Consider the following 26617-nt stretch of genomic DNA (forward strand, 5'->3'; position numbering starts at 1 on the left):
TGGCCGCTTTTAACAGCATATTTCACAGTCTGTTATTAGAGTCTTTATTTACGCATCAATTTGTTTCATGGACGCAACCGGTGGGCCCTTTATTCTCTTGCTACCACCTCGGTTAAACTTCATGCGAGTAACTTGGTCGTTTCCCACTTGAATAGTTCTTTCAACGAAAGCAACGCTGATCAGGCAGCAACGCAAAATTGTTTTCTTATTTTTCTTTTCCTTTTGGAACTTATCCTAGAACGGAGCATATCAGGCACATTTAACTAAATGATGGGCGGCTGAGGGAACGCTGGAGGGAGGACGGCGATATCTTTTGCGTAGTTTTAAGTCTTCCACGCGGGCTAACAGGCTGCTGAAATGAAGAATATACATACTGCAACAGCGCGAAAGACGGAGACAAAGAACGAGACAAGAAAAGTACGGCTCTAACTAAAAACTGAACGCTTTTAACATACAAGCTGCACTGAATATACCGTTGAGCATACAAACATACCTGAAAAGCAGCCCATCTGAAAGGAGGGTCGTTTAGACCGTAATGAGGTACAATAGGCAGCTATAGTTTCACGTACTTACAGAGTTCACGTGCGCAAATGTGAGACGTCTACGCAGCCAACGCGCACTTCGTTCGAACACGTACATACAGTCGCGAGTAAAAAAAGATTACCACACATCACGGAACACCGGAATGACTACGCGTGGCGTTGCGGGTGACGAATAGGCTGGTAACGAGAGTGCCGGGCCGTTCCATTTCTACAGTATTAGGAGAGTTCAGCGGACTGTCACGTCCCAGCAAAATTTATTTTTCTGTTTCGACCTCTCTCTCTTATTTTAGCGCAGCCTTACTCCCACAGGCAACTGGTGAAGAATAGAATAGTTGTTTTTTCTTGCTTGTTTGGCAGTTATTTTTGCGAGCAGCCTCAGCCGCGCTGCGCTTGGTAACTGCTTGAACAGCTCTGAATCCACGAGCTGCCATGGCCTCCCAGGGGAGCAGATTTGAATATAATTGAAAATATATGGGGGTTAATGAAAAAGCGACTAGCTAAAAGGCAGCTGCACGAGTCATCGCCAGATATCCTCTGGGCGGCGGTTCAAGAGGAATGGAGCAGGCTCCAGGCTCTTCCTGACCTTGCAAGGAGCCTCTTTGACTCCTTCCCTGAGCGCCTTCAAAGCGTTGTGAGGGTCGGTGGGGCCTATGCACGCCACTAGTGCAACGACGTGTTTGCTCTCGCATCGCAACAGCAAGCTGACTATCCTCCTTACCTCTTTTCCTGAATTGATGGGATAGTGATCCTGTTAATATTGTTACTACACTTTACCAACAAAGTGGCTTGTGTAAATTAGTTGCATCTGGAAAATAAACTCTATTTTTTTTCGAGCTTGTGTTATACTAGCTAAAAGCAGCGCTATCATCTATTCTTCCCGCGAGTTCCCTTTGACAAACAAACCATCACGGACATAAAAAAACAGTAATAAAAAAACGGCCGTGGCTTAGCTTGGTTAAGCCTGGTGATTGCGAAGCAACCACCAGTAAAGACATAACGCTGCTTTCTTCGCTTTTCGTTTTCCTTCTCTCGAAACGCAGTTCCTTCTCGAGCCGCTGCTGCCGCTGTTCCGGGGTTTCTTGGACACGCCTCTGCCGTTTAGTCGCGTTTTGAACTAGTAGAAGGAGACTCACTGTCGGGCATAATTTCTTCCTTTGCTTCTGCTGTCTCCACAGAGGAGGTTGCACGTTGTCGCCGAGCTGCATACTGGGCACGCCGCTTAGAAAGTCGTTCTTCTTCCGTCTCCGTAGCTCGCTGATGCTTCCTCTTTGCATTCTGCCGAGCTGCCTTGTTCGTAGGCACCATCGTAACATCTGGCTGTATGACTGCCTTGGCGAGAGGAGCGGAGCTGTTTTATACAGCTGGTGTGACGTCACTCTGACCGTAGCGCCCCTGGTGAGAGGAGCGGGAGCTAGGCCGCCGTTGGTGGCTACCGCCTCGCCTCGCGACGGCGTGAGATGGGGCCCCGTTTTTACACAGCTGGTGTGACGTCACACCGACCGTAGCGCTCCTGGTGAGAGGAGCGGGAGTTAGGCCGCCGTTGGTGGCTACCGCCTCGCCTCGCGACGGCGTGAGATGGGGCCCCGTTTTTACACAGCTGGTGTGACGTCACTCTAGGTCACGTGGTGTGACGTCACGCAGCGAGGTCACGCTAAAGGTCAATGGTGCCTACCACCGCCTCGCCACGGAACGGGCTGAAGTGCGACCTAAAGTAGTATTGCTTCGCAATAAAAGAAGCCATCTTTGCTCATGATAACCGAGCCAAAATAAATGCCGCATGCACAGTCAAGTAGGGTCGGCACTTCAACGCTCGGGTGACGACACGCTTCATAAAGCTTACTTCCTGCCGTCACCCCCCCCCCCCCCCCCTATGCTGCAAATATGGAAACGGCCCGATAGACAGGTCTGCAAACCGCAGCGCCGCGTGGTGAGATATACAAATTCTGATCGCCAGTGATTTGTGCTAATATTTTTTACTCGCGACGCATGCCACGCGTTGTTCCTAGCGTCATCTCCTAACAGATACAAACACTGCTGTAGCCACTCTAATACAGGACGAGTCAAAACCAAGCGAGTTTAACTGCGTCGGAGCATTGCTATGACGACAAGCATGGAGGAAGAGAAGAACTATGACGACAAACGCTACTACATCACGTTTAACAGCTGAACAATCGCGTTTCTATCTGAAAGACAAAAGCTATTTGTCACTCGAAACTTTATGCGAGCGTAAGAATGGTCAAACTGAAGGTGAATAGAACAGTTTAGAACATGATATCGCGCTGAGGGTTCAGCGATGAAGCGGTTATCACTGTGAAGCGGACGGGCAGGACACCGTTATGTTATCAAAGCTACCTACGCAATCAACGCAAAGACCGCAACGTAAACAATCCGAATCTCACGCACAGCCGTGAGACTCACACAGACCCTTTTGCGTTCTGCGCATGCGCACTGGTCACCCGTGAGCGCTGTACGTACGTGAAACTAAAACTGTATAATATCAGATAAAGCGCGGTGATGTTAGCACCACAGGCTGCGTCGCTCCATTGTCCGTTTCTTTTTTCTTCACAGGTTGCGTCGCTTCATTGTTTGTTTCTTTTTTCTTCTCTCTATCCCAGAAATCAGAAATCCCGTGCATACCTTCAAGCATGACTGCTTGAATGTGCATGTACTGAGGTCTAATTGTTTTCGATTTCTATTGTTCGAAAGTTCTGCATACTTTTTCTCAGTCTTATCTGCTATCAGCCGCCTTCCTCAGTTGCAAAAACTGAACTATGCAGGCGAAAGTATTTTCGCTCCAACTTACTATTGATTAATGACAATTTCTTTCTTGTTTAGCGTAAAAATTTTGGGGAGTGATACGTTGGAAGAACCTACGCGGTCGACTACCGCGACCTCGCGCGGCCCCTGTGACCGCACCTCTCGCAGACAACTCTGTCTGCATCCTTTTTTTTTTTTTTGCACTGACAACTGTTAAAAGGGCGCAGAAAAACAAACAAGTGTGAAATAGAAAAGCACGAGCAAGACGCGAGATAACAACTGACTTATTGTAGCGACACACCATAGTCTACACGGGCGACCCCGGCATTATCAAGCAGGACTAAAAATACACGGCGTAAAAAAAAACGCAATAAAAAGCGCGAAACAGACGAAAAACAGAAGTATAGCCATTACATCGGGGAAAAGAGAACACAGAAAATGAATGCCTTGCTATAGGCCTAAACCTGCCCTTCCATACTGACTCGTCAAGGTCAAAACCCTGACTCATCCAAAAAATGCGCTGGACTCAGGTTCGTGAGCTTTTGAATTTCGCCCCCATTGAAAAGCGGTCGTATCAGCCGGCGTCGCAACCGTGGTCTCGCCCTAAGTATAGAACAGCGCCACAGCCGCTCAGCTTGTATGGTGGGTGCTCGCTTTGTCGCATTTTTTTTTAATGTGCACGTCATTTTTCCAGCGAAAAATGAGTCCCGTATAATAATTTCGACATAACTTTATTTCTTTTGCTTTTGGTCTGCTTTAATCGAAAGCCGGCTAAAGCGAAACCCTATCCTGACCGGGATAATGCAAAGCACGCCATTGTTACTCAATCCCATTGTAATTATTTTCACCCTTTGGATGAAGCGATGATATTGGAATACAGCATGAGGCACCGGGATGAATGCAAGAGAATGGAAACGAAGAATTCTACTTATTATTTCAGAAACGCCAGCGCGGCTTTAATCTGGCAGAGACGTTCGATAATAGCACGTGGCCAGAAAAAAAAACAAGAAACACTATGTTAGGCTTAGGTTTACTGCCGTCATTTCATCTTGCAAGCGACTAAGAGAACAAGGGCCATGCCACGCGTTTTCTGCCAAAATTGAAAGCGCCCCATCAGCAACCTCAAACCAAATTAATTTCTCGTTGCTAGTGCAGTTCTCGAGCCCAAAAATTGTCGGACGAGGGAGATTGGTTTCCGTGGAAACGGCGCGCGAAGACAGGACATAGACAACTACAGACAAAGGCTCTAGTTACCGCCGTTAGAGTCGCGAGTGGCGTCCGCTAGCGGCTGTCGTTCTCTTGTCTTATGATAGTTTTAATGAGCTGTTTTCGATAGAAGTCAAGTAGCAACAAGCCTGGCTACTTTGGAATCAATCGAATTAAAAGTAATCTTTATTTTAAAAGTACAAGTGAGTATACGGAGAGATATTTACATGCAAAATATATAATTCCGTTATAAAGAAGTACCAGCCGTCTTTTGTGTCATTGTGGCCATCTGCATTAAACATGCTAATTTGCTTACGAATCATACGCACGGTAATGCGTGCAGACGGAAACCCAGCACGGGGTGTATGAACGCTCAGAAATGCAGCCAGCGCGTTGCACAAGCGGGCCGCCGCGCTTCCGCGACCATTTGTGCATACCTTGAGCTCCTCATTTTCTTGGTAGAGGTCCACAGTCTCCTCGTGCATGAGCCCGACCCCGTTGAGCGAGAAGGAAGCGGTGACGCCCCGGGCACGAGCCCTGTTGTCCCACATGTCGCCTTGTCCCTTGATCACACGATAGAACTGCAACGAGAGCGCGGAGCGCTGTCGGTGAAGGCCACATGCAGTGAGCCAACTGGCCTGGCTCTCCGCGCGACGGCACAGCCGCGACAAGGCAGAGCTACGCAGCTTGGCGAGAAACTCACGCGCAAGCAAAGTCAACCTGGAAACTATCGTGCTAAAAAAAGAAAAAAAACTTCGCTCGACGCGGGACCATCGGACGGCGGATTTTGTATTCGCGAAAAGCGTTTTGTTTTACAAGACTGAGTTAAATGACGTGTAACCTATATCGCTACCACGTAAAATACAACACTAGAATGCGTAAGCGTCGATACCTGCGCATTTACAAACAAAAAGTAAGAAAGCAGGCAAGCAATGCGCTAGTGTGACAGACTATACAAAGACACGAAGTTTCCTTGTGAACAACAAGGATAACAAAGAAAGAACGAAGGCACAGAGTGGTGCGGAAAGTGGAACCGAAGGAGAGGGAGGTCTATCTGTCAGCCTCCCACTGTGAAGTTCTTTAATGTGCGCCGCACTCTCATGAAACGAGAGTTCATCTCCTTCGATGTCGCAATCCAAATGCGCCATAACCCAGGTAAGGACCCGCCACATACGTGACTCTACACTGTACACGAACTTTTTGTTGACGTCGTTTTTCGCGAACACGTCCTCAGCAAACCAATTTCATTCGTTGACAGTGAAACCGGACTGTAGACAAACGCCTTGCACTTTCGTTTCATTTTGTAAATATCTGAAATGCGGGCTGGAGAACAAAAAATTAGTACGATAGCATTAACTATTCGCCGATTTTCTGAACTGTGCATAAGCATAATAAAAAAGTCGGGGGGAGCCCTAAGTCGGATAAACCAGCCGTATGGTTGCAAGTGTCTTTGCTGCCGACTCGTATCGTTAAGAATTCACTGCTGTAGACTTCAGAGTTGTCTGAATGCACCGCTGTCAGCAGCGCTTGCGTGGCGCCATTCACCAGCACTGCACTACAAGCAAGAGAAGTTAGATCATGTTGCCTGACAGTACCAGGTAGCAGCGCAAAAAAAAAGCACTTCGCTTCATCAACAAGAAAAATGAACAAGAAGACACGAGCGCTAACTGTAAACCGGAGGAATTTAGTGTATGACCTGACTTGGGCGAACTCAGCCTACTCACGCATTCCACGGGCAGCAGTATGGCTTCACATTTGGAAGAAACTGCACAGCGAAAGGAAGGCAGACAGAAATGATAGCACATGAAGCCGTGTGCTCCATTTTATGAGCGTCGTTTCTTTTCTGCGACATTTTTTGCTGATCTGAATTGGCAGCAAGTCGGCCAGTTTGTGACCCGACTTCGGAAATGTGGGAGCGTCCTTTTGGCCATAGAGGGAAGTTTTAACCTGCCAATCAACGTTATAATAGAAGAAGTATTTATGAGCGAAGAGGAAACGGTTGTATAAGACTACTTTGTAGCGGACGCATTTCACAAAGTAGCAATATTACACGAAAGTAGAACTGTAGAACTTGCGCTGTGCATTCGTTCAATATTATCGATGCAGTGGTTTTGCAGCTCAGGCGCCACTTATATCGTTACTGGACACACAGCCAAGTAACGATACGCTCGAAAATTTTATCTGCAGAAAGCGCAGAAGAAATTAAATGCTTACCTTTGGTCCGAAGATTAGGATGACAGTAACAGTGGTGCTCAGCTGCGTCCGGATAAAGCCGAACAGATACTTCACATCGGGGCTCGCGCTCGGCAGAATCACCAAGCTAAGAGGAAGTGGACGGGCAGAAAGGAAAGAAAGGCATTTTGTTAGCCGGCTATTGACTCCTGGAATGAAAAAATTAAGCATCAGAAAATTAATGGGCTTTAATTTTGCTGTTATTGGAAAGATAGCCAGAAAAGTGTGCACTTTCAGGACACTTTATCCGGAAATGCCGCATTTTTAATAACATATTTATCGAGTTCATTTGAGCTAAACTCTTAGCAATACGTCACCAGTTATATGCATCGTGCCCAAACATTGATCACGCCACGTACGTGACACGCCTCGGAAGTAATGACCATACCCAAACGAACTGCTGCGACCCTCCGTCCGATTGCTAGTCGATCAATAGTATCAGCCATGCGAATAGCGTTTGAGCTACATTATAGTAAACAGCGATTGCCAGTAAACCTCAGCCCATTATTCAATGTCTATGTGTGCGGTTTTTGAGGTGAATAGCAACCGAATGTGGAACCGAAGCTACATTTACGTCTGCACTTTCGAAACTTGTCCCAGCAGCGCTGTCGCGTCTATAAAATTCATTTTATCTCAACCTATAATTAATCGCACCAGCATGTGTCTTCATGCTTCACAACGCAATGCCGCCAGTTCGGGGTAGCAGGCACACCAGAAGCACACCAGTGCAATGGTCATGGGGCGTCAGGTGGTGCTGTGTAGGTCCTCTTGGCCAATTTAGCGCTTTTTGATTAACGCGATCTTTCTGTTTGCCGTATTTCTGCGCAAAAAAGACGAGCGCAAACTAACAACTGCTTTATTTAGGGGTTTACACCTACAAGTACGAGACGAAATTTGTCGCATGTGCATCAGGTACTCCCACGGGATGACTGGTAAACGTGCATCACCACACCCTACGATAAATACTTCAGTAAAGGTGACACGCTACTGTGCAAGGCCACAGACGTGCCACTGACATAGTTATGCGAAGTCTTTATCAGAAAGGCTTCCATTAATTCGCGCCTCGGCATTCCTTGTACAATAGCCAGTAAGCTTTACTGAAATCTTTATTTTAGGGTGTGGTGATGCACGTTTACCAGTCATGCATTGCGAGTACCCGATGCTCATGCGAAGAATTTTGTCTTATATTTGTAGGTGTAAACCACTGAATAAACGTTTTGTTAGTTTGCACCCGTCCTGTCTTCTAGTTGTCTTTTTTACGCAAAAAAAATCTATTTCGAATGAAGAATCTGACCAACTAGTCCAACAACCACACCTGTAGTCTTTTCGAGCTCTTTGTTTGCTGTGCCAAAATAATAATGTCCAAACGAATGCTGGGAACTGCAACAGAGGTCAGTGATTTTCGCAAACTGCAAATATACATATGATGCGTATCATTATTCTAAAATCCTCGGCTAAATCTCTTAAAGCTCTTCTGCGTTATTTCAGTAAAGGTATTTGTTTTTCTTTCCAATATACTGTCACTTATATCGGTGCCTATCGCTAGCTGTCTTCGGCGCTGCGAATTGACATTAAAATTTTTTTAATTGGCATTAACTCGCAATGCACCACACACATCGCACACTGCATCTTTATTAAGGAATTGTTTTTGTGCGCTCGCATCACAAGCTACATTTAAGGCACAACGATTACTTAGTACAGATGCTGTCTCCGTCAAACGACTTAATGATGACGGATTCTATTTTAAAGGTTACATGTTGTCAAGAAAAAAAAATTAAACGTTCTGTACACGGTAGCTCAGAACAGAAAAAAAAAACAATTTCTGTGCCGCAGGTATTGAGCATAAGCACCGCTGGGCTATTAACTGCAGCACTCTCTACGGTGTGGAACCCCCTTCAAAACCCCCCGCCCCCTTCCGCACACACACGCACACACAAAATGTGATTTATAAGCAATTGTGACACTATGGCTCGGTATCAAGTGGTTTCACGTTAACGATAACGTTCGCAGTAGGCAGGAAAGCGTGAGCAATGACTTGGTCGCCCTGTAGTCATATTCTGTGCAGTTTTAAGACATATCTGCCGGTTCGTTTCTTAAAAATGTTACGAAGAAACTTTACAATCTAACACTGCGACGAACCACGAGGATAAACGCTGGCTACAAGATCGCTGTGGTTCATTGCGAATGTTATCTGTATGCGTCATGTGCTACAAAAAGAATTCAGATCGGTAACACGACAAGCCGCAAAGCTGTATGTACCACCAGGAAAACGGGGGCCTTGCGCACTCAACTTCCGCCCCCGTCATCCGCACAGTGAAGCACGCGCGAGGCAGGCTGACTGTACACCGCGCAACGCTTGCTTCGTCTAATGACCCGCGATCAGTGCATTCAGAAGTAAGGAAACCTCTGACGCAGGACCGTGAAATTGCCGCGGGTTTGTGCGTGCCATTCTGGCTCATTTGGCCCAGGAGGTAGGCGGAAATCACCGTTCTGTGAACACCATGCGCCGCCCTTCGCGTTCGCGCCGAGATAAGGCGGCGGGTGCGCTTATGCCTGCGCCGCGGGCCCTCATCGATTGTTGTCGCCGCCCCGAAGCGAAAGCAGAGAAGCTGCGGCTAAATTCGTGCGGAATCTGTCGCCAGATAAGAATGACGGAGCGGTCAATTTCTCTCTCGGGTGCGCGTGGTGGTGAATCGCCAAGGCCCGCATGTGCGGGGACCCGCGGTGGAGGAGGAGCCTCTTCGGGCAGACGCAAGGGCGCGCTTATCGGCAGCAACCGCCAAGGCAACCACCAGCCGCTTACTGAATCAGCATCATGATGAGGTTGACTATGGTAATGTTGTAGATTGCCCAGCTGATGTGCTTCGCCTCGTTGAAAAAGGACTCGGCGTTGCGCACGTTGTAGCAGACCCTGATGCCCCACAAAAGGAAGAGGAACTCCCCTGCGAGGAAACAGGAGACAGACGAGCGGGTATCAGCGTACGCCACGGCGGGTTCTTTTTCGGACTTCAGTCAGAAAAAAAAATGCATTCAGACTCTTGCCGTAAAAAAAAAGAAAAACAGGTAGCACTTGCATCGGAAACAATCCTCAAAGGTCGGCACAACAAGTAGAAAGGAGGAAAGCGCCGGAGCATCGATAAGAAATAAAAAGTTTAAAATGAAAGGTATTCCATAAAAGCACGCTCTAGCAAAGATACGGTTGCTTTCTTTAACTTAAATAAACAATTATCAGACCCCTACTTAACCAGCCACATCTCTTACCCCTTTCAAAGAGTGTGACAACCTGAAGTGTCTCGCTAAAAACAAAGGAATAGAAAGCAATATGTGCAGGCCAGGAAAAATTCTTGAGTGCTAAGGCTTCAGAATGTCTCTACCCAATGGGAGAGAGAAACAGCACAAACAGGCGTTAATAGAGTTTGAAAGGTGTCATCCCCACAAAAGTGTAAGCTTGCAAATTTATCTCACAATTGATATTATTGTATTCGCTAAGTTTCTTTTACAGGAACTGCGAATCAAGGAAGCGACACTCTACACACGTATACAACCATGTGTATACGGACACCCTTCGCCTCAACTGCTCAGGTCCCTTTGCGATGAACCCGATCACTTTCCGGACTGTGCTCAAAGGCATCTGCGACACCGTTAGCCCTTCAAAGCGTTGAATGGCGACGACTGTCCTTATTCTCCACAACACAGCGGCAGCAGTGCTACAGAATCATGAAAGCAGGACTCCGAAATCACTCAGGTCCATCGCAAGGACACCAATGCATTTTCGATAAAGGTAATATGTAGCACGTATACAAGCACGCATCTCTCTCTCTCCCTCTCTCACACGCACACGCACACACACACACACACACACGCACGCGCACGCGCACGCACGCGCACGCGCACGCACGCGCACGCACACGCACGCGCGCGCACACGCACACACACACACACACACACACACACACACACACACACACACACACACACACACACACACACACACACACACACACACACACACACACACACACACACACACACACACACACACACACACACACACACACACACACACACACACACACACACACACACACACACACACACACACACACACACACATCTAGCGTGGCGGAAGGCCTCGCTTGCAGAGTAAGCTAACGGCTGCTTAGTCTACAGTAATATACTCAGGAATCTGCCACTGACCTGTTATCTCAAACGGGGCAGTGCATGAAGCCCAATTGTGAAATCGAAGGTTTTCGACGCCTCAAGGTCCAATTTCGCCGCTTTTATGGACAAGCTCACACAAGCAACGGCATCAAGACTTTCGAATGAACTGGTAATGAATAGAGGAAACCAGACTTGTGCTCTCCGGACATTGAACAGCCGAAGCAGATGCTTCCCATAAAATTCTGCTGTGCTGCTTTTATCTTCTTAAGTTTCTGGCTCATTTGCGCTCTTCTTCGCCTGTATTAGCTTAATGCTGTGAACCACCGTTTTTTCCTTTCTAGACTCCCAAGACTGCAGCGTAAAAGGTCGTAGACGCGAAAAACAAACCACAAAGCTTAAATTTTGCCACAGTCTGGTTTTACCGTTATCCACATTGTCTATTCATACTGTTGAAGGTAAACAGAAGCAGGCCGATTCGCTACATCTCCTCTCACACAGTGGTGACAACGCGGGAATCGAAACTGTAGCGACGGCGCCGACGCACATACTCACCAATGGCCATGGTGTGATCCCACCAGTTGTATTCACACTGCTTAAACTTGAGCCCATGCCAGTCCTTAAGATATATGCCGTTGGGTGGAGAAGATATGGTCCAGGTTCCCAGGTAGATGGCCATTTCCAGCAGTATGGGAAACAGCCACTGCAGCAGCTGCTTATCTGTCAGCTTCAGCTTGTGGGCTGACTTGACGCGGTACGTCAGCGACACCCTGCAACACCGCACGGATTTAGCGTAAGTACAACCCCGAGCACACGACAGCGCGTGACCATGAGGGAGTGAAGACAATGACGCTTGCCTCCAGGTCTTCAGCAGGAGCGTGCTGTATGTGATGCAGAAGCCCATATGACGCGTCCACTTGGTAGCCACGCAACAGTAGACGTCGAGCACGGGAAATATAGCGGCCATCTGGAAGAGATTGCCAATGTCAGTAAGGCGTAGTCAAGCATATGCAAGCCTGAAAACTAATAAAGCTTATCGATCTAGTTAGTTCATGGCTGTAAGCGGAGCATGCACGCACGCTGATATATGCCTGTTCCATGTCGTCTACCTCCCCTTTCCAACGGCCGATTTCTTGCAACTCAACCGTCTTGTAACTCAAAAGCCAGCCGTGCACAGAACGCTTCCGTGCTGATGCGGAATCCTTCAGAAGAGTCTTAGATATCAAAGCAAATCTAAACCCACTTAATATAGCGGTTAACGCACTCTTCAAGCAGCATATCTCGATGGCCCCAATCAGAGTTGTGCTCTCGCAGTAAGCTTTCACTGCTGCGGCGAACGAAACACACACGGCTCTCCTTGAATCTACACAAAAAGAAATTTGTCATTATTTTTAATATATGCTTAAGGCCTTGCTCGTATAAAATCATTCGGATAGGTTTGCACTGCATCTTCGACGTTTGGAATAAAACAAAGGTAAGTGGGAAAAGGCAAACGACGCAGCAATGCCTGTTTCCCTCCATTCGTGTGGCATCCCAAAAGCGCAAAATGTCAGCCATGAATATAGCGCTGTGTCGTCTTGATTGCTGCGTACATATTTACTTCCAGCCCCGGCCTGCAACCGGCCGCTGGAGAGGGATTCCGCTCCATTTCCAATAACATTTCATGTGAAAGAAAAAAAAATAGAGAGGAAACTAAACAACGATTAGTGCCGTGCCGAGTCACTGATCTGCCGTTTCCTCTTCGACAGACATAACGGCCATTTATAGGGGACTATAGTTTTTAGTGCGAAATTCCAGGCAGTTGACGCGCCGGAACTGATAATGCATTCACTGAAGCCAAATTACGTTTATTTCCACGTGTCCATTATTGCATCAATGCTGTAGAAACAAAGCGGCACACACAAACACTAAATTAGTTCTGTGCAAAGAAGTAACGACTGAGCGCCGAAAAATTGAGAAAGAGTAATGACGCCAAGACAAAAGCTAAAAAGGGACTGTAGCGCGCCAAGCGGAAAGCTTGAGCCACACGCGAAGTGAAGGCGCACAAAGCGTACTTCGTTCATTTATGCGCAAGATTTGGAAAAGAACACATACGTCAAAGCGACAACGCAAGCAGGCCGACAGCATACGTCTCTCTCGGTCGCGTATACAGAAAAGTTCCGAACTACCGGGTCACCAGGAAGAGACCCGGAGGTATTTGCAACGTGGCAGAAGGTTTTCCGTAACACGAGGAGGGGCAGAGGGTAGCAGCTGTGAATGCACAAGGCATGCACGGCGTAGCGAGACCCGTGCGGCGTTTCCGCATAAGGACAAACAAAGCGTTTGAGGACGAACTTTCACTTACTTCTACGTGAACAGGCATTGTTATCTTGGATCGACCACGCTCCTACTGGCCTCCAAATCAAGGCAAAAGACCCTTGCGGCCCCGAAAGAAAAGAAGAAAAAATAATAGGAAAAAAGAACCATCTGTTTCCTGAGGGCTCCGCTTAATCGCAGCCTATATCTCATGCATGCAATACCACCGAGGGTTATGCTATTATTACATATGCTTCGCTACACAGATGGAACTCGCACGAGTTTACCTGCATTCGAAACGTTTATTCGGTAGAGTTCGAGAATTCTGGTCACACAGCCTCGTCGTGCGTACTTCTCGGCCCTTATTTCTTGCGATGCGAGCTTAAAGAGAGCGAAAGTGGATTGGAAGATGACCTTGCGCGCAGTGATCTCCTTGAAACTGCATCCTTCAGTAATTAATTCAGGTACTTAATTCCTGCACGTGCTATAATGCCCCCCCCCCCCCCCCTCCAATTGTACCTACTGTTATTAATACGCAGAAGCAACAAGAAATACTTTCACTTGTGCCTTTTGTCGATATAATATCGCGTTCCGAATCAGGTTTGGTTCTTTGCCTTTGCAGCTGTTTGAATTGAGGTGGAACTTAATAGAACCAGCCAGCCACGTCTTTGCTTTTGCTTGACCTCAAGTAATTGAGAAAACTGAAATACAAGGAATGTCTGACGTGCTCAAGTGCTCATATGATAAAGTTAAGAGATATTCATTTGGATATTCATTTGGAGGCAAGATACCGACGGTATCTTGCGAATGCAGACATGAACGGTAAAGGGAATTGAATGTCAAGCATGCACTGTGAAGGAAGACCTACGCGTTTATTACGTCCTGAATGAAAACAGCAGTCTTGAAATGTTTTAAGCATGTGCAGCAGCAAATCTAGGACCGTACAGCACCGTGCGACATTGATTTCTCTGCTATTAGTTAATTAATTCGACCACTTCAGGATATAATGCCTTTGCACCTTCAAGTTCGCACATTCGTGCCACGCCAACAACGCTTATCGACTTGGCACTACAATCATTCGGCAAGCAGTAACAAAATAGTGCAAAAAAATACTGACATTGCAACATTAATGCTCCCAATCTACAGACGGCAACAGAAAGTCATAGATGACTATTAATACAATAGGACTGCTTATACAATGAACAAGGAGTGTTTCATGGACACGGAAAAATTTCATTGCGCTTTCACGTCTGTCGGTACAGAATTCAAAGTGAAAGGGCCGTGAAACTATTCTAAACTTTGGCCTGGCCTTAAAAATTTCAGGCAACCGGTAAATTAAAGCAGTTGTTCGCTACAACTCTTGTACAGCACGCTGGTAGCATAAAGGAACTCAATGGTGGAGGGTCATCATGTTTTGTTATTTTGCTTATCATGTCAGCCACACCTAACACATGAACACAGTCTAGCGGTAATGCAGGGATCCGTTGAAACAGGAGTTTTGTGATATCTGTTCTGTTTCAAAACGTAATAACCATCACCGCCCTCTTTTTTAAGTCGACTAATAGATTTTAGATATGTTTAGTACTGTGTGTTTCACCTAAGGTATTCTTAAATTTTTAAAAATAGGTTTTTTGAGTTAGAAGAGCGCCTTGTCGGCATATCATTGCCAGGGGCGTAGCGCATCAGAATGCAGCTAAGATGTGCTAACTAGTAGCCTGGTTAAGTATTATTGAGCAGTTAACTTTTCAATTATAACTGCTAGCCTCCTTACTTATTGAAAGGCGTGTAGCCCATCGTAAGTAATATCCATATCAGGTTTTTCTGAATTTCGAAGACGCAGCTATACTCAGTGCTGTGGCCCAGCATATGAATTTAACTATAAGTATGCCAAGCCCGGTCACTTTATTAACGTGTAGACTTCTGAATATTGATGAGACACGTGTCATTTACATTTCAAACACTACAACGTTATCAATAGCAGACTGCGTGTGGTATTACATGCAAATTGCACATAGTAATGTAATGTACTTCGTTACTTAGTGGCGGAGGATGGCTACACGCTGAGAAAAATATGCAGCATACGTCCAGAATGAACTGTGGAAACGGACTACGACATTTGAAATCAAATACAGACCGGAAGACGACGAGCACGGCCTGCAGGCCTCGCATAGGGAAGGTTCCTTCGTGGGCGGCTGGAAGCTTTAAACGACGCACAGCGTACGGGCGGTGGAAAAAGACCAGTCCCAGAAAATAATTAACTCGAAGGACGGTTCCGACTTTCTTAGCAAAATCAGAAAAGAAAACAAGAGAAAAAGCGTTTCGCAACAAGCAAAGGTGTGGAGATAGGCAGTGCTCACTAACTATTCTTTTTCTTCTATTTCTGCTTCTAGCCGAGATTAGGTTAACGCTTCAGTGGTAATTTACTAGAAGCGGAACCCGCGAGAAATCGAAACCTCCGCAAAGCCTGAGCACGCAGCCTGCAGTCCACATGCACACAAGAGCAGACTCGACGCTCAACGCCCACACGCGCACCATCATCACCGCTTACCCGAAGTTTCTTGAGGACTCATCGTCGCAAAAAACTTGGGACACAGAGCTTGTTCGTACGGAAAGTACTGAGCTGTAAACAGCCTTAAAAAATTCAGTATTTGCATATGTATAGGAAGCGAAGTATGGCAGCGCCGCGCAAGAGAGCCCTTGCTGGGCCCTCTAATTTGCGTCGCCGCTCCCAGAGGAAAGGTCAAACGATCCTTTCCCGGAAGTAAAGCGACAAAGAAAGCTCGGTGTTCTACACAGAAACAAAAGACATCTCGCTGGGCAGCCGCGCGCCTGTCGCCACGAGGCCTTCTTTTCCGTAGCTCCCATCGGCACAGCCATCTTGATGCCCTAGTTCTCCAGCCGCCTTGAGTGCATATAGCCACGGCCGCCGGCGACGGCCGCTGCAGCGCAAGGTCATCTCCTTGCTGCGAGCCAATTCGAAGGCGCTGAAATGACGCAACATATTAGCTAACGAAAAAGGAGGAAAGCCACCGCGCGCGAACAATCCACCGTCCTCGGCCGCTATAGCTGCGATTACGCAGATGAAGCCGATGCACGGCATCGCGCGACAAGTCGCTGATGAAATCGTCGCTGCAGAGCAAAAGGCGACGCATTGCGGCAGGCGTTATAAGTTACAGTGCCGAGCTCCACTTCATTGCAGCAGGTGCGTATGCACGCTTTCGCGCGCGTGCCGGTGCTGCGAACGCGCGTCCAGCATCGTAATGCATATAGCGGCATTTTGATGCGCCTGTAGCATGTCGGATAGGAGTAAACTACGCTTTTTGTCCGATTTGCTACGGCGCCACCGAATCGCTAACAATTAATTTTTGTTCCTGTGCTTTTGTTTCTAGGCGAGATTAAGCTTAACCTTCAAGTGTTGCGATTGGCTTTATTCGGTGTAAAGTCTTTCGTTGATTATTCGATGCTACTCAGGAGTTTTCCCCCCTGCCTGCTTTAATACCGTGCGCCACTCCGCCGATCCTACTTTTCTTCCGTCTGACCAACGCTAACTTATGTTATAGTTTTGGAACAGCTGCTTCGATTTACGCTGCTGAACGCCTCGAAAGTGTTTAACATTGACCAGTTATTCAGGAGAGAAAATACTAAGGACAACTCAACGAAGCCGCTAGAAAGACGAAAAAGCTTTTATGTCTTCACTAGGGCTTTCGGAGAGACACTTTCAAAAGTTCGGGTCGAATATCATTGTAAATTGCTTACTCACATGTTTGCAAATGGCGCGCCTTTTTGAAACTGTAGCAAACGCCAGATGAACTTGACAGCAGATCGACATTAAGAAAATCCAGGCACGTTATATAACAAAAATAGTAACCTAAAACTGTAAAAAAGCATATCGCGTTCACTTACTCGCTTTTAGAACACGCAATACTTTCGACACAAGACGTAAGGCAGGAGAAAAGTGTTAAAACAATAACCGTATATAGTCAAATTGTCAAGCATTCCAATGAAGACAGAATGACAGCTGTTGGCAGTGCAAACCATTTCGGGATCACTCGGCAAAATAGTGAGCACGGCCAAATAATGTTTAGAATTAGATTGGGTTCTTAGTACAAACCAGCAAAAAAAGCTTTTCGGCAAGTTGGTTTCTTAGCTTAGACATAAATGCAGCGCAAAAAATTACTACTAGAAGGGAAGAAAACACTCAGGACAGGGAAAAACACTGCACTCACAATTGATTTATTTCACTAATGCATGGGAAATAGAAATGCTCCGCCGCGCATGCGCACACAATACATAAGGAAGGAAAGAAGGAAAGTCACGTGCCAACGACCACTAACATTGTGTGATGCATCTCTTTTGACTGAGAAAAGGTCGTATTCCGATCTGTACAAGTGAATTGAAGTATTGCTAACGCAATTATCGCACCTTTTCTTTATATGGTATGCTTCTACCGCCCCTTTTAAAGCGAAAGCTTTACTACGCCAGCCAGCAAGACATTTCGGCTCGTCGCGCACTTCAGCCTAATGCCGTATGCCGTGGCCGACGAACGACCTTGAGCCGCCGCTGCCTAGAAACGCCGCAGCCGCGCTCCAACAGATGGCACCGCCGTCGACGCCGCTGCCATCGCCGCTCGCTACACCAGATGTGCTCCGCTGGGGTAGAGGGAAAGGAGGTGTCCCTCGCAAAGGGGGGGGGGGGGGTATATATATATATATATATATGTGCGCTTCGCCTCGGTAGATTCTAGTCGTTATAGCGAACGCGAAAGGGAGGCAACAACGAACGAACGAAGCGAGGAAGAGACAACGCGCTCAAGAGACGCCAGAAGAGCGCGCCGCACGACTCGAGAAGCGTCGTAACGAAGATGCGGCTAAAATTAGTCGTGCCACGTCCCGGAGTGACTCTTCAACTGCGGAAGAGACCGGTTTGAGTTCTCGAGAGCGTCGGAATGAGACGCTGCGTAGACGACGTGCCGAGGAAACGAAGCTTTCGCAATTCAACTAGGGTTAACGAGCGCTAAACCACAGCCAATTTTTTTTCTTTATATGGTATGCAGAAGCGTGCAATATAAAAAAAGGGGCGATAATTGCATTAGTGATACTTTAATTCACTCGTACAGATGAATACGACCTTTTATCTGTCAAAAGAGATGTATCACACGATGCAAAAATGTTCGAAGTTGTCGTTGGCACGTGTCTTTCCTCCTTTAGTTCCTTCTGTATTATGTGCGCATGCGCGGCGGAGCATTTATATTTCCCATTCATTGGTGAAATAAATTAGTTGTGAGTGCAGCGTTTTTCCGCGTCTTGAGTTGGTTTATGAGGGCTTAACGTCCCAAAGCGACTCAGGCCTTAAGGGACCGTGTCTTGAGTGTTTTCTTCCCTTATGGTTGTCTTCATCTGCGCTGCATTTACGTCCAACGTTCTCACTGTGTTTGAAATATCCTACGCATTGCTTTCGGTGCATGTTTGTATTCAGTAAAAAAAAACGTAGAACTGGAAGTTTCGGAATACATTCGTAGCTATGTTGAATAAAAATGTAACTGTCTGGCTCCCACATAATTTACCAGTGTTGACACTTCAAAGCTTGTACTTGTAAAAGGCTTGCCTGGGCATATTACGTTGTTCTTCCTTTATCGCTTTTCCATTATTTTATTTTAAGTTACTAGTGCAGGTTATCCTGCTTACACCCGCTCTGGTTAACCTAACTATCATTCCTAAATGCTTAGCCTGTGTAGTTAATGCACCAGCTTTTCCTGGGGCTTTCGAAACTGCTCTACGAGCGTTACTGCGGTCGCGGCTGCTGCGCCCTAAAGCTTCTAAATTTATTTGCATCATCCGTCCCTCTCACTACCTGAGAAGCCGTGCATTAGCGGTCGTCTATAGCCCATCAGTACTTCAAAAATGTTTCAAAGCATGCAACTATCTCTTTGAATCGCAGACATAGGTCGGCGGACTCACTCAGGCTCACATACAGATCATGATCTGAATCGTGTGTGTGTCTGGACTCACATTCTTATCATCATCTGAGTCGTGAGTGAGTTCAGACTCTCAATCAGATGATGATACGAGTCGTGAGTCCGGACTCACATTCACATCATGATCGGAGTAGTGAATAAGGCCGGGATCACACTCAGATCATGATGTGAGCTGTGAGTCTGCACTCACATTCAAATCATGATTTAAGTCGCGAGTCTGGGATCAGGCTGAGATGATGACCTCTGTTCACGCGGCGACGCTGTGAGATTAGCGTTCTTTCTTTCCTCCTTGTGGAAGCCGTGGAAACGAGGACAGCGTTTTGTCCCGTCAGTTTACATGGTTGCGGTGATGAGCCGCATGGGGATGTGTCGGAAGCTTTGACCGAGTTTCATCGCGTCTCTGCGTGGAAGGCAGGGATCTTTTGTCGCGCGTCTTTTGCATATTTCGGGCCCATAATAAGCAGCGCGTTCTCATGCTGATGTGATCATAAGTAGAAATTACTGAGTGAGCCCAAACTCGAAGCGAGTCATGAGTCGTAATGAATGGTTCACCTCAGATGACTGATGAGCCTGAGTGAGCTCGAGTGGGATGTGAGTCTAAATGACTTTGAGTTCATAAGTCCGAGAGAGCCCGGGCCTCTGTGAGTGTGAGCCTAAGTGAGCACCCCTGATTTTGCGTTGGTATGATCGCAGGTGCCTTTTTTTTAAAAGTGATTTCATTGCGTGAGTTTGCGACGCCCTGTACACTCTTAGTGAATTTGTTGCTAATCACCGCAATGCCTTGATAAACCACTTTACCCTTATTTATCGCATTGAATCATATGTCATGCTTTTTCGCAATTACTCTCGCTTCTGAACTAGCTAAACGCGGCGGGGCAGAGGTTTTTCAACTTTTTTAATACGTGTAACCTCCGCTATTATTACACTGCATGAAATTGATATAGATTTCACACATCCAGGGTTTCCGTGAGATTGATCTAGCTTTGTATGGAACGTTTTGTTTTACCTTTCCTGCGTGCCTTATAACGCGTCACATAATGAAAGCTACTCTTTAGCCTCAGTCTGAACTCAATCAACATGAAGAAGAAAAAAATGGACAGCAGGGATCAACTATGTAATCTTTAACGATAGCATTAGATTTTTTTATTTTAACCGTGTAACAAACGAAACGAATTGGCGCATTATAGTAAAACCGCATATGCTAGGAATTTTAAGTATGCATACCTCACTGCTTGTGCGGAGGGCATGAAACGAGACAACCGTACAGTAAGGGCGCGGAATCCTATTCACTGCGAAAATTGCGAGCTTTCAAAGATGTGTCCTGGGTAAACGCTTCATAGTTTTTGTTTTTTCAAGGATTAGTCTTGGTTCAACTTCTTTCAGTTACCACATCACACGGAAGCCTAAAGGCATCGTTCTGTGTTAACAAGAAACGTGAATAGAATTGTCTGTTTTGAGCCCTACATATGCAGTTCTTGTCTTAGATGCATGTACGATGCAAGATATTTTGGCGACAAGGATGCTGGTTTGAAACAGGACGTTTCGTGGGCAGTCGAGAAGCAGACGGAGGACATCTTTATTATTCTGGCTGCACACGCACCGTAGGCTACCGATGCCGCAAATCCTGTACAGAAAGTGCATTGTCTTCTGAGTAGTGAATAGCGCGCGGTGAATATAAAGGTTTCAGAGGCGACCCGATGCCCTTCTCCAGAAAAGCTCGCGCACACGCGCGTCTGTGTATGCGTGAGATTGGGTGCACTGTAAGCACCACACTTTTAAAAAATGCCTACTTTAAAGGTTAAGACATTTGTACAAGGACTACGGCATGACTATGTTTTCTGTTCAGTGCAATTTGTCACAATTTTTATTATACGGCACAGACTATATTCTTTCGGTCTGCAGGGCAGAAATAATGTTCACAAGACAGCGTAAACACATCGCGAAAAAACGAAGTCTGTACGTGGAATTGTTGTAAGCTCATCTGACACCCGCATAAGCTTCGGAGTTTGCGAGGATATGACGTTGTCCGGGTGTCCACTGGAACGCAATAGTATCCTGCACTTTCACCAGCCAAAATAAAAAAGTTGTCATGCACTAACCCAGCATTCAAGTCTTTTGAACTTTTTTTTTGCCGGTTGACGTGAACACGTCTTGCGAGTCGTTACATTACCACACCCCCATGTCCCTTGTGGAGAAATTACGAGCGTATTGCGCTGAAACAAAAACGGCACACAGCTCAGCCGCCGCCAACGATGTCGTATGTGTCAGTTTATGATCTTGTTCTGCATTCAGCTGTTAGATGACAAATGCGCATGCCTAAGAACTGCAAAGACTTGAGCTATCTGTGCGCACGTTGATATGACCAAGTACAGGATATCTATTTGCCAGTGTGCTCCACTCTAAACAGAAAAGAGTAAAAAGGAAGTAAGCTGTCCTCTAGCGCACTCCCTTTCACAAAAATAGAGGGCGCTAGAGGGCAGCTTACTCCCTTTTTATTCCCATACAGGCGTATTCCTGTTTACAGTGTAACTATTTAGCGCCAAGTTTAAAATGGCTGTGAAATTCCATAGAGGTGCATTATTTGGACTACCGAAAATGTTTGTGACGAATTATTCGCAACTTCAGTCTACTGCTTTATTTCGTAATCGTTGCCGCTTAAGAAATTCGATTAAAATATCTGCGCCGCGTTCGCCTCAAGAGACATTTGGTCGACATTAAGAATGCATTCTGTAGGCCTGCATCATGTCCTATTTAATATGCTTGTTTTAGAGTTGTCTGCAAGCCTTCCTGCGTTCCAATTTCCTGATTTGTTGGTCGTAACTTCTGCCAGAGAAAAAGCCTATTGAGAGTACATAAAAAATGCATAGTGCAGTGCCGACGCGTTGTCATGAGCCCCTGGTATTTTTTTCTCTCTTAGCCCGTTTCATGGCCACCACCTGCTAAGTTTCAGAACATCAGTCGTCTTCAGCGTATGCAGTGCAGGCAAGCCACAGCCCGGGCGACTGTCCTGTCATCGAGGCCTCGTTCATTTACAAGATTCGTGGCGTATGCTCTATAATTGTTCACCACGAATGCACCCGCATACTAAGAAATTAATAATCGGGCGGAGAAGATCGCTCGCGCTAGGCTCAACGTCCATTAAACAATGTTGTCGCCACTTTTCACGTTGTCATCTTCTTCGACCTGCTATCGTGCAAAAATTCGTGCAGGTCTTGGCGTCCATCCTTCTGCCGGCCCGAAAGCTTCGAAGAGATTCGTTTGTAGTCTTCCTAATCCCAGCCGCCCTGCTTTGCCGAAGCGTGACCTGACCAGAACACCCATTTACAAATTCTGGCCGGAACAGCGCGCTACTCCAGCGCCGCAAGTGGCAGCGACAGAGCCACGCGCAATGACGCATGTCAGAGCTAATCGAACCAACGGACTCTATGGCTTAGTCCTAGCTAGAGCAGTTCCCTGCGGCTGCAAGGGTCGCTAGGTCAGTCTTCCAACCATTTGGATTTCAGTTTTATTTAACCGATCGCAATTTTATCATTTACTTTGCTTCTGGATAAAAAGTTATAGCACTAAGCTGCTTTATGAACGTACTTCATAGTGCTTATAATCTTTCACGTTATCTTCATCCTCGACAATGCAAACTTGGGCACAGAACGCTGCATGCTGTAGCGGCCACAATTTGTAAACACGCAAACCAGACAAAATCTCATCGCTAGCCACCGCCACGCCCCCGACACAGACCAGTTCAAACGATGGACAGCACACTACTGTGACTATGACGACCAGATCATGGCGACTCGACAAAGGTGCCTCCACGAGACGGAAAGGCCAGATGAGCGCGCAACTCGGCGCCGCGCCGCAATATGACTCCGTAGAGGTTCACCTTTCATTCTGACAAAAAAAAAATGAAACGAAAGCTGCACCGTCAGGCAAACAAATGTTACCCTCTTCCCGCCTTCGCTCGACTACGCTACAGGTGAGCAGAGATCCGTCCGCGGCTTGAGCAGCAGCCAGTACTGGCGGAGCACCCACCTCGCAGTACATGATGGCGCAGCCGATGAGAGTGATGCAGAGGAAGACGGGGCTGGCCACCTTAATCACCTTCAGCTTGCGGTAGCGGTACACGTAACCGGCCAGGACCATCGTCAGCAAGATGCAGATCACAGATATGGTCAGAAGTGAAATTCTGAAATCACGGAGAGAAACCAGCCGTCAACAGAGAGCACCGAGAAAGGCCGAGAGTATACGGCGGTCAATGGCTTAAGCCGGCGTGAAAAGTTAGGGGTTTACGCGACAAAAAAAAATAAAAACAAAAAGGTAAGAAAATCTGTCACATCATCACTCGCTTCAGAGAACGGTATTCAGCAGTAGCCTTCCCTTCCGTTTCAAATTTAGTCCCCTAAACCGTCGTTGTTCGCATGCTAAATTTCTGCACAAATCGCTCGGCAAATCACTTTGAATAAAGAGCTTCTCGCAGAAGTGCACGTGAAAATGATCTTATTGGTTCCTTCAGGAACTGTTCAACTTCTGCGCGTTGTGGTTTAAGGCGCGGTCCGCAAGGTACAGTGCACGACAACTGCCGCATACGCTTCTCTATAACTGCGTACCATGACAGCATCGGCTACTGTGACGGTTTGTTTATGATTGGATTATGGTGGTTTAACGTCACAAAGCTTCTCAGGTTATGAGGGACGCCGTAGTGAAGGACTGCGGAAATTTAGACCAACTGGGGTTCTTTAACGTGTACTGACATAGCACAGTAAACGGGCCTCTATAATAACACCTCCATCGAAATTCGACCGCCGCAGCCGGGATCGAACCCGCGTCTTTCGGGTCAGCAGCCGAGCGCCATAACTACTTAACGGCCGTGGGTTCGTTAGAGTTGAGTTTTAGGGAACATGTTAGCGTAACTGTTGTTTTGTCTTTTTTGTTGGGAAACCCTTTTTAGTGGCCTCCAGTACAGCGAATTGGAAGCTACGGCGTCATTTATCTTCGAAATGTGCCCCCCCCCCCCCCCCCCCCCCACTCTTCGGATTCTCAATGTATTCAGCCGCGCAACAAGGTTGATTTCGAAATCCAATAACAATGAACTGCCGGCACAGTGTTAATCTTGTTTGTGGAAGGCTGTTTTCGTAATGTGTTTGTAGTATATATTTAGGGTATAATAAACGAAAGAATAAATCTAATTGGATAGGCTGGCTTACGAAGAATCCTATCTGGTTTCTTAAAATTTTGACTGCTGTAAGAGACGGATGTGCGAGCGCAGACATACTCGGGCAAGAACAGATCTTGCGCAATAAAAAAAAACAGGTAAGTTTTAAAAAAAGACCACGGCAATGCTGATACCAAGGCTGTCTGTAAATGAGCTTTACTTCAAAGCGGAATATCTGAGTGCAGTCGTCGCCAGACGTGAAATATTTAAAAGCGTATTGCTCTTTTATTTCTTCTGTGCAAACGTTTCCACTGTCCCAGTCCATAGTTTCTAAAGACAATTAGTTGCCCTTAAGCGTCTCTCCGCTGTTCTTTGGGAATACGAAGGTAGGAGACATAAAGAGAATAAGAAATGGTCTTGAAAAGAGACGCATTCCTTAAAGGCACTGCATCCATTTTGTGAAGAAAACGGGGCTAGTTCTTGGGGAAGAAAATTATGAGTGCGCTTTTAAGGCGGAGGTCTCGAAGTCGTGGCGCATAAAATTCTTCCTTGCGGCCAACTCGCCCTCGCAGGCAGGAGTGCAGATAAACCCACTCGTCTTTTCTATACCACTGCAGAACATGATATCCACTAAGACGCTTGAATTTCCCAAGCGCCCGTCAGTTCTGAGTAGTTCTCAGCTATATGTTTAGTCTGGGCTTCGCTTGGGAACTTCAGAAGCACGGCCCGGCGCCGTTCGGAGGCTTCAGGCGTCTCAACAATAAACATGGCGAACGAGAGTACTCGCCTTACGTCTCCTTGGGACTTGAGAAAAATAAATTTGCCGCTCTTGAGCATAGGCGATGCATTGCTAAAAGGCCTTTTTTTAAGTATTCAGAACCGCGATGTTTCAATTTGCCTATTCCCCTTGTGCAACATTGCGATCAGTCAGGAATGAAATTTTCTTCAATCACCTCGCCAGTTGAATTGAATTTGAAACCTCATTTTTGAAAGCAGTGCGCGCAATCACGAAAAGTTCGCTTTAAAAGGAAATGTCGGCGTACCGGTCATATTCTCAGCCCAAAAAACGTACTAGGAATAACTTTGTTGCTTCTTTGAGGCCGAGCTTTCTACTGTGCAAAAACTAATTTTGTCATGGAACGAGAATTAGGCCCACAATTTTCGTTAGGCGCTGAGTGCATACCCGCGGTACCCAAAGTGACTGTTCTGTTGCGAAACTCTAGCTTGGAGGTGTTGTAGATAGAGAGAAAAACGAAGTTAAATTATATTCCCGCAGTCATAGCTGCGGCCGTGCTCTCTGTTCCTCCGTACTAACACCCCGGGTCGGGGTGGCATGTCGCTTTGCGGGTGCTGCAGTTCAGTGGAAAGTAATTGTTCAAAAACCCGCAGCGCTTCTCGGGCCTCAGAATGACCCAAGAAATTAGCGATGAGGACTCAGAAGAACACATCTTTCGCACCCACATCAAGGAAGGCTGTTCGTGATGAGATAAAGAGTTCCATAATCGGGTACAACTCAAGAAGGAAGCGGCAGATGCCCCTCAAAGGACGCCCTCTAGGTGACGGTTAATGAAATTAGGTTCTGGTTAATCATCTTTCATGCGCCACCCCCATGACGTCACACAAGCAGGTGATGAGAATCGGTCGACGCCATTTGTTGTTAGGAAAAGCCGCTTCGTTCTTGAGTTTTATCCGACTGTATTGTAAAACGACTCGTAGAGGCCCTCGCTTGATTTTTCGCCATGACGACGTTTTTGCTTGCAGATGAGACATTCCCGGCCCTCGCAGTTATGTGCGCAGTTAGTAGAAGGAAATACAGCAGTTCTGCTTAGCGCGGCTTTCTCCCGTTTCGATTCCACTTGAAAAACGCTGTCTGCCGCCTGCTTTTCTTTTTCTGGAGCTGCGTTCTAAAATATGTATCAAGCCCAGCGTATGATAACTCACCGCAAAACACGAGTTGATGCTAATTCACGCATTGCCAGTACCCGGATTTTGCAAAAGGCAACGATTCCAAAAAGTTTTCATACATTTCCAAATCTTCCAGCGTTCGCCCAGTCCGGAGGCTGCAGGGCCCGACAAAAAGGGACTTCGGGCTGTCTTGTCAGAAAAACAATGTCGAAAAGCGTACTGCGAGGTAGGCAGAAATCCTGCACTTAAATCTGAGCCTCCTTCAGCACCGCATAGAGGTTGGGAAGTTTCAATGAACACGAGCTGCACAGCTGCGGGACTCTAGCGCGGTGCGCATGGTTTCGCGAGTAAATACCGCCCCTGAGCGCTCACTAATCTTTCACTCGTGCCGACGCGCAGCAC

General features: G+C 46.7%; 1 protein-coding gene across 1 annotated transcript in view; it reads right to left on the reverse strand.

The window, feature by feature from the left end:
• LOC144114568 (putative G-protein coupled receptor CG31760) overlaps nucleotides 1-26617 on the reverse strand; it is a 52199-nt gene that overhangs the window by 17887 nt on the left and 7695 nt on the right. The window contains exons 4-9 of the mRNA XM_077648400.1: nucleotides 23191-23344; nucleotides 11753-11862; nucleotides 11451-11665; nucleotides 9541-9679; nucleotides 6720-6825; nucleotides 4943-5086 (exon numbers count right to left, since the gene is read on the reverse strand). Coding sequence (XP_077504526.1) covers nucleotides 4943-5086; nucleotides 6720-6825; nucleotides 9541-9679; nucleotides 11451-11665; nucleotides 11753-11862; nucleotides 23191-23344 — 868 coding nt within the window. The remainder of the gene's footprint in view (nucleotides 1-4942; nucleotides 5087-6719; nucleotides 6826-9540; nucleotides 9680-11450; nucleotides 11666-11752; nucleotides 11863-23190; nucleotides 23345-26617) is intronic.

The sequence above is a fragment of the Amblyomma americanum genome, chromosome 1, assembly GCF_052857255.1.
Source record: "Amblyomma americanum isolate KBUSLIRL-KWMA chromosome 1, ASM5285725v1, whole genome shotgun sequence".
NCBI lineage: Eukaryota > Metazoa > Arthropoda > Arachnida > Ixodida > Ixodidae > Amblyomma > Amblyomma americanum.